At 40.9% G+C, this 8413-nt stretch overlaps 1 protein-coding gene across 3 annotated transcripts in view; it reads right to left on the reverse strand.

Annotated features, from left to right (window-relative positions):
- SKIC3 (SKI3 subunit of superkiller complex) overlaps nt 1-8377 on the reverse strand; it is a 50787-nt gene extending 42410 nt beyond the window's left edge. Inside the window, exons 1-9 of one of the 3 annotated variants that reach the window (XM_082337271.1) lie at nt 8303-8377; nt 7876-7974; nt 6761-6858; nt 6108-6251; nt 4957-5048; nt 4186-4261; nt 2650-2790; nt 709-807; nt 505-613 (exon numbers count right to left, since the gene is read on the reverse strand). In XM_082337271.1, coding sequence (XP_082193397.1) covers nt 505-613; nt 709-807; nt 2650-2790; nt 4186-4261; nt 4957-5048; nt 6108-6251; nt 6761-6850 — 751 coding nt within the window. In that variant the 5' untranslated portion in view covers nt 6851-6858; nt 7876-7974; nt 8303-8377. Of the gene's footprint in view, nt 1-504; nt 614-708; nt 808-2649; nt 2791-4185; nt 4262-4956; nt 5049-6107; nt 6252-6760; nt 6859-7875; nt 7975-8250 lie in introns of all 3 variants that reach the window. The other 2 variants (XM_082337272.1, XM_082337270.1) reach the window with 2 other exon arrangements.
- Nucleotides 8378-8413: the final 36 nt, after the last annotated feature.

Here is an 8413-nt window from a genome sequence, read left to right on the forward strand (position 1 = left end):
TTAGAACAAATATCTAAACAGATCTGTTTATGCCCTATTCACCAGGCATTCTTTTGAAGAAAGTTTCACAAATGTTTGGGTTTTTTCACCAAGAGAGATTTTCTACGTGAAGAATAACCTAAGTGTAGCCCATCCTCAGCCTTAGAGCACTGGTTAACATTCTCCATTCCCTCTTCTAAGCTTAAGAAGCTAACCTTCATTTATCTGGAGAGGCTGCTTTTGAGTTTTGTAAGGCATTCTTTCTTTGTGACTTTGTCCATTGCCAGAGTTGGACTTAACTCGCAGAATTTTTTTGCCAATTTACAGTCCACACTCAATTACAGAGCTAGGAAATAGCAAAGCATAGGACCAAATGGTTTTCGTTTCAGACAGGCAGAAACATAAAAGTAAATAGTGCACTTGTATTGGGTCGTGAAGGGTAAAAACTTGCAAAAAAACTGTCACAAAACTAACTATAAAAGAAATATTTTAAGCCCCAAAAATGTCCAAACCCATCCCACTCACCTGACTGAATAAAGTGCAAGCAAAGTACTTCTAAAGGATAACTCACAGTAGGATACAAAGCCATCATATCATTACAGGCCTTTTCCAACCTTGCCGTTTCATGAGGAAACTTGAAAGAAAGAAATTACATAGTTATGTGTGTGAATTACCAGATGTGGAATATTACATCTATTCACTGATGAAGATAGATTAACATAACCTTACTTTTGACAAGCACTGAATAAAGTCCTTGTAAAGATTTTGGTGGTCTTCACCAGGAACAGTGTCAGCAGAGTTCACCGCATGTTCAAATGCAGTTAAAAGCTGAAATAAGAAATAATTAGGAGTGCGACAAACAATGACTCTAGGAAAATGTTATCTTCATTGAACAGAATAATTCAGTTGGAAGGGACCTACAATGACTATCTAGACCAACTGCTTGACCACTTTAGGGCTGACCAAAAGCTAAAGCATGTTATGAAGGGTATTGTCCAAATGCCTCTTCAACACTGACAGGCTTGGGTCATCAACCACCTCTCCAGGAAGGTTGTTCCAGTGTCTGACCACCCTCTTGACAAAGAAATGCTTCCTAATGTCAAGCCTGAACCTCCCCTGACACAGCTGCAAATGATTCCCACGTGTCCTGTCACCGGATCCCAGGGAGAAGAGCTCAGCACCTCCCTCTCCCCTTCCCTCCTCAGGAAGCTGCAAAGGGTGATGAGGTCACCCCTCAGCCTCCTTTTCTCCAAACCAGACAAGCCCAAAGTCCTTAGCCGTTCCTCACAGGACATGTCTTCCAGCCCTTCCATAGTTAAGTTGATAGTTGTATGTTATTATCTGGATCCTACTCATTAAGTTTACACTAGTACTGTGAACACAGAAAGGCACAAAGCAAGCTCCTTACTGTGAAGCAGTACTCAAATAGGATCCAAACCACATTAATTGTCCAGTACAAGAGGAAGCAGCTATGTACCGTTTCATAATGTAAGATGGGTACAAGGAAGGCAAAATTTCTAAGAACACACATCCTCCTTCACACCTAATCCCAATTCAAAGAAGGACTTGGTACCACAAAACCTATGTTACTATCCTCTACAGTTAGCTGTCAGGCCTCCCCCCTGCTCTAGTCCAGAAATGTAGTCTTTTATTTCTGGACTCCTTACATATGGGAAAACACAGGCACCACAGAGTGCAGGCTACTAAACAAGCATGCTAAACCCTTCCAGGTTCAGATACTTTACTCAGAAACACAGTAGAGTAAACTGTAGATTTGCATGTGAAACCCATTCCCAATATTTATGCAAATTTTTTCTTTTTTAAACTCCCTGTCCCCAAAACGAAAGCAGTGCTGCCTGCAGCACCTCTTTTCTATAATAGCTCATAAGTTACAGCATTTGCCTTCTCAAAAAGTAGAGATTCAGATTCAATTTTCTTCTGTCTCAAATTATTTCAATTTGTATTTTCCACCTTTCTGGAGCACTGCTATCAAACAGATTGGTGATGAGAAATCTCTATCCTTCCTATTGAATGAGGTTCATCTTGCAAGAACAGATAAAACAAAATTCACTTTGGCCATAGAGAACACAGGATCAGTGTAATTCATGATCATTCTGTTTGCTCCAATTAGCTTTGACATTCTCCTAAGAAGTGAGAGATTAAAATCTGCAGGAGAAAGGAAAATTTGAACTCAAACGTTGCTATCCAGGATAAGCACTACATAGAAAGAAAAGTAAAAACAACTACCTCTTTCATCCTGGGGGGAAAGTAGGGGGGAGTTTCTTATTTTGAAGAACACCTACATTCTAGACTCTTGTCAAAGCTTATGAATGACGCTTCTTGTAACATGCAGAGGTAGAACAACGCACCACTGTGCTACAGTACAAACATGGACTCCTACAGAACTTAGGACGCAGTTAATGAAGGAGTTCCAGGATGACTGCTTGGATTTAGGTGCCTTATGCCACCTAAGGCCCACCTCAGGCTGCTGCATCCTCACTGTTTTTGTCAGAAGGTAAAATCACCCACCTTTTCCTGAGAAGTTTAGTACTACTAAACATTAATGAGACAAGCAGTCACAAGATTTGTGTGGTTTTTACGGCTTCATTTGAAGTCCAGCTGCACTGTGCACATACATGTATCTACATGAGGAGGAGTGAGAAAAATTACCAACTGCTCAGTCTTGTTATCCTGGTTTTGTGTACTGTCTTTCAGTAACTGGATCATCTTCTTCCAAAGCTGATGCAGCTCTGCCTTTTCTGCACCTTCCTCCTGTTTCATTTGTATTAGTTTCTGCCATGTTTCAGCCACCTGTCACAAGGAAACAAATGAACCATGCTGTCACTCTTTAAAGAACTGGAGGTCTGACACAAGCTTTCCAATTACTGTCAACTCTACCACACTAGGGTAGACAACAGATCAACGCTTAAAGTAATGACCCAGATTTACCTGCTTTCTGATTAAAGCAATAACAAGTCCCAAACCATTGTGTGGGACCTGTCCACCTTGCGAGGTACAGTAAATAAGGGAGGCAACATCAAGAGTATGAATTCTGATTCTGGCTCCTGGAGGAAATCAACAGTAAAAATAGACCTGAATGGTCCTCCGATAAACTCTGAAGAAAAAAATGGAAGCCCTGTTGCACCTACAGCACTATGAACAGAAACAGAAGAACGGCAGCAGTACATGTTGAAATTCCAGTGTGGAAAAAATCAACAGAACTGGAAAAGAGAAAATAGGACCTTGAAGCCTAATTTGCAATCTCCTGTTGCACATCGAGCAAGCCTGTCTTCATATGCTAAACTACTAACATGGGATTTATTTTCAGAAACTGGTATACAAAGAGGTTTTGGAGCTAATTAACAGTCTTGAGCATGATGCTAAGTGATTTGTAAAACTTTTCATTTTCCATTGTTGGAGGAAAAGGGAGAAGATGACATGGAGTAAGACCATGCACCACTTTGTAAGAAAGCAACCTTTCTAAAGAGTAAAGGAAGAGTGAATAGCATAACTGCAAAAATAGGTATCCTGTAACATTACTACAGAGACTATAGGCAATGTTACTGTTGAACCATTCAGGCATTTAACAGCTCCACCTTGTGGTACGTTGACAAGAGCCATCACTTATTTCTGCCATGGTCATGCTGACAGGGACTGTTGGAGGGCTACGTGGGCTGAAGCTTGGGTTGCCCTGGAGCAGCTTTGCATGTCCTTATTGTTGTGCATGGAATGCAGTACGTAAAACACAGGCAATTGTGTTTGGGTTGTGTACAAGTTCTACCTTAACCTCTGGCATGAAGTATCAGGGACAGTCTATGATCACCACACCAGTGAAGGGCTAATCAGACACCTAGAACTGGCCAAGCTAGGCAAAGGACACCTGACTCTTACATACTGCATGTAAACGTGCGTTTGCGATCATGCTTGACTTCTAGAAATAAAGCAGAAGAAGGAAGTTGCACCCTTTCAGCCTGTATACTAATATTCTTTGTCAAGTTTTGTCAGTTTAATGGATTGCATTCAAGTCTTACGCAGTAGAAAAGAAAGGAATATAGTTAAAACCAGTTCTTTCTGGTAGTGGTCCACAAGGAGACTTGAAGTGGTCTGTGGCCCAAAAGACTGGTGATTCCTTGACGAAAAGTAGCTAGTTCTAACAAGAAATTCCCATTTGATCAGAAAACAGAAAGTAAAGCAGTCTTTACCCACCTCTAAATATTTCTTTTCTTGATGATACAATTCCACAAGCTTGTTACATACATCACACCATTTCTGCTTGTCACCACTAGAAAGGAGGAAGAAAATCCCACACAAACAAGCTAAGTTTTCCATAAAATAGTATAACATTTTTCTAATTCCGATAAATAATTTTCTTAGTAGGTTCAGTTGCCAAACAAATATTTGGAATAAATACTACAGATTGCTGTAAAAGTTTTACTCATTGCTGCTGTAACTGAGTTTAAAAAAAGTTACTTTAAGGGATTGTACTTTTCTTTTTGAACAATTTTCAAATTAAGGAAACAAATCGAACACTCCAGTCAGGTACAGTGACAGCTGAGAGTTAGATTTGTTTAGAGCGGTACCTATATGAATCAGATGACATATATTCTCTGATTTCAAAACCAGAGAAAAATAAGCCAACTTATCAATGCAGACAATGAACTATCACCACTAAATGCTTCAAGGCAGTGAGTTTAGACAGAGGACAGAGGGTAACATTACAATTCTCTGAACTACTAACCTCAAGTACAATTATTCCAAGAGTTTTTGCCCTATCAAAAGGGACAGGATCGAGAAGCCTTATACAGGTACAAAAATGTTACTAACAAGAGCTTACCCACTGATACGAGAAGGCTTTAAAAAAAAAAAAAACAACAAAAAACAACAAACCCAAAAACTTGCAGACTATCCTATGTATCAGCAATGGCATTCACTGAACCAGAAATCATAGACTGAATGACAGTATTCAATATTCTTTACCTTTCATAGAGTTCCAAAAGCTTTTGGTAAACATCTGCCAAGTCTCCTTTGACATCTGTTTGGTTGGATTTCTCATATAAATTTGCTAAACCCTTTAAAATAAGATAAAAAATAAGTAAGATTTGATGTCAACACTTACGTGTTATGAGGACACTGTAAGTACTGCCTACAAAAATTATTTCATTGCCTTCAGTGCAGTCAAGTGTTAATACAGTAATCTCCGAGCAGAATCTAAGTTGGTACTTCTGTACAGCCTTATGAATCTACATATTTTAAATGAAAAGCTTTCCTCATTTTTTTAACTAATACCAACAACTATTTGAAACCTGTATATATTACATAATCTTGTCTGTGTAACAGACAATATACAAAGCACATTAAGTCATATGATATCCAAGTATCATACCATCTAGTATAGTAACAGAAAGCCAGAATCTGATTGCAGAACTGAGGAAGTTTCAATATACTTTGAAACCAGGCACCAACAGTGATACTTTAAAGAGCTATTTGTATTGAAAATACTCAGAACCTTACTAGCTTAGAAAAATACCGATTGTTGCTATCTGAGACAGACCTAATATGCAATCTTATGCTTCACAAGTCTCCAAATAACAAAACTGTTATGTTTTAACTATGTATTGTTACAGGTTGTCCTGCACACACCGCCCAGCACACAGCTATTTTAAATGTATACTGTTGTTTTTAAGTAACCACAACAAAATTCAGTAACAATCCACTTGATGCTGGAAGCTGGAAAAATAAGTTACTAGATAAAACATTTTCTCTCCTATGAAAGAAACATTGTCAAATGTTTCTTGAGCTACAAGCATGAAAATTCCTAAGCACGGACAGATTTACTGTACCTGTTTCAATTCATGTTCTCCCTTGCGTGTTTCACTGCTATCTAGTCTACACAAGAAATACAAACTTAAACACACTGGAACTAAAGTTCACCCTGTTACACACATGCACCCACCCATGGCTTTACTTTGGACACACAAATAATATAAACCTCACCTACTCCAAACCTTCAAGAGAACTAAGGGCCTCAAGAAAACATGATGCAAGTCTCAACTCTGCTTTGTTCCCACATTTAACTCTATAGTGACACTTTTCAGAGAAAGAAAAAGTGAATCTGGACGTTCACGTACCTGCCATGCCAGTAACTGGTTTGGTTCAAGTTCAATAGCCTTCTTATATGCTCCTTTGGCCTGATCAGGCTGCTCTAACTCAGCAGCTGCCAGGCCAATAAAAACCCAAGCATTGTAGTTATTTTTTTCTTGCTTCAAGACTGCCTAGAAATACACGATTTCAAGTGAAACTGATGAATCAAATGCATCTTATAGATTCACTTGTTGAATTTTTTCATTACAGTTTGGTGAATTATTCAGTATGGTAATATTAGAAGTTAACTCGTTTTTAGGAAAAGGCTAAGATTGTTCAGCTTTAATAACCTGAAGCAGAGAATGCTTCATATCTGAACTGTTCTGTCAGTAACTGTACCTGTAGCTCAGCAATTAAAGCACTCCTGTCGAGGTCTGGATTAGAAATGGATTTTATCACTATCATTCTAAACTTAATATTCTTATTGCCACACATAAGCAAATGCAAAACAGAAGGGGAATAAAGGTTTACCTATGGGCAACTAACATGAATGATCAATGACGTTAAATCTGAAAATTAATCTCAACTATTACGTCAATAAGGTACTCTATGCTCTGCATTACTGTACAGCTGTAAGGGTATGGAAACAGCAAAGAAAACGTGCAAGAAACATTAACTTCCAAGTAAAAAAATTAATTACCTTGCAATGTTTTAAGGCTTCCTTATATTCTTTATTTCGTATTGCATCTCTAGCGCTCTTTAATGCTGCCTTCACCTCCTTATTTGACATTGTGGCTACTAAGTAAAAAGGACATATAATCAGTTCTTATAAAAAGACATACTGAACTCAAAACATGGTTTATATCATACTGTAATTGCATAGAGAGCATTTTAAACACAGAAATATAGGGCAATATGCCAAAATGCATACAGCACTAAGAACTGCTGAAACAAATAATATGGTTAAAATTAGTTACTTACGCTTAGCTCCAATGCAGGATTAAGTCAATATTACAAACACTTAAACGATACAAAGTAGGTATCCCAGAACAAACTTTTGGTTAATGTTCAAGATAAATTTAAACAGGAGGGGAGGTGTTATATGACAGTCACCATAATTACACTTCTAGAAAGACACCCTGCATATAGTTTCTTTTAAAAGAGGAATTACTAAACAGTGACCTGCGCTTAAGAGGCATATTGCACTGGACATGTGCTCAAGGGGTTCCTAAAGATCAGAGTTTTCCCTGTGTGCTACCTACAGCAGTACCATGGCCAGCCTGGCATTTATGTTCAGATGGTGTCCGCAATGCTCCTCTCCCTTCATTCACATTTATAGCAGACCCTGCTTCTGACCACAGCTGTAGAGCAAAATAGAATAAGCATTTAAGGACACATAGAGTCACAGAATCATTTAGGTTGGAAAAGACCTTTAAGATCATTGCATCCAACCGTTAACCTAGCACTGCCAAGTCCAAGTGTTGCAGATTGTACAGCCTGAAGCCTAACATAATCATGCACTATTTTGATGCATATGGTAAATATTTTGCCTCAAATCACCTTTAGAAACACCATAGTCAAAACTGCCTGAATGGGATGAGGCCAAGAAAGAACACGGCTGGCGCAGGCACTGAAAGAGACTAAAAAAGTGACAAGCCAAAGAACAGAAAAACCCTTTTCGCAGCTGAAGAGCAAAAGATAAAGAGTGGATGAAGGGCCTAGAGAGAAATTAGTAATGAAAGGACAAAGAAAGAGGCCGGATTTCAAATATTCCCTCGGATCCTACAAAAAAATAAAGCAATCTGTCAAACTCACATTGCTCAACAGCTCCTGGAGGTAAACTGGCTTCCTAAGAGGGCACGGACTCCTCGATCACCACACGCACACCCCCCCGAGCCTCAGCTCCACGTTCACCTACAGAGAAAACGGGCACTACGTCAGCGCATAACCGGGCACTGGGAGGAGGCCGGCTCCGCAGCCCTGCCCCGGGGCGAGGGGCGGCCGGGGCGAGGGGCGACCAGGCCGAGCCGCCGACGGGGCCCGGGGCCCGCGTGGGGAAGCGGCTCCGCGCCGGCGGCCCCTCCGAGCGCGGCCACTCGCCCCGCCGCAGGCCGGGCCGTCAGCCGTCCCGGCGGGGGAAGCCACGACGCGAGGGACCGGGCCACCACGCCCGCCAGCCCCCCGCCTCACCGTCACCGGCCGCCGCCGGCCGCCGCCCGGCGCATGCGTGCTCCCCGCTTACGTCAGCGCAGCGACGTTCCCCGCTCAGCCGCCATTTTGCGTCGTGTGGCAGCTGCGGTGCCTGCCTCCCGCCGCCCCGAGGCTCGCTGGGAGCTGTAGTCCGCCGTGCCGA

The sequence above is a fragment of the Platalea leucorodia genome (genome assembly GCF_965183815.1).
Source record: "Platalea leucorodia genome assembly, chromosome: Z".
Classification (NCBI taxonomy): domain Eukaryota; kingdom Metazoa; phylum Chordata; class Aves; order Pelecaniformes; family Threskiornithidae; genus Platalea; species Platalea leucorodia.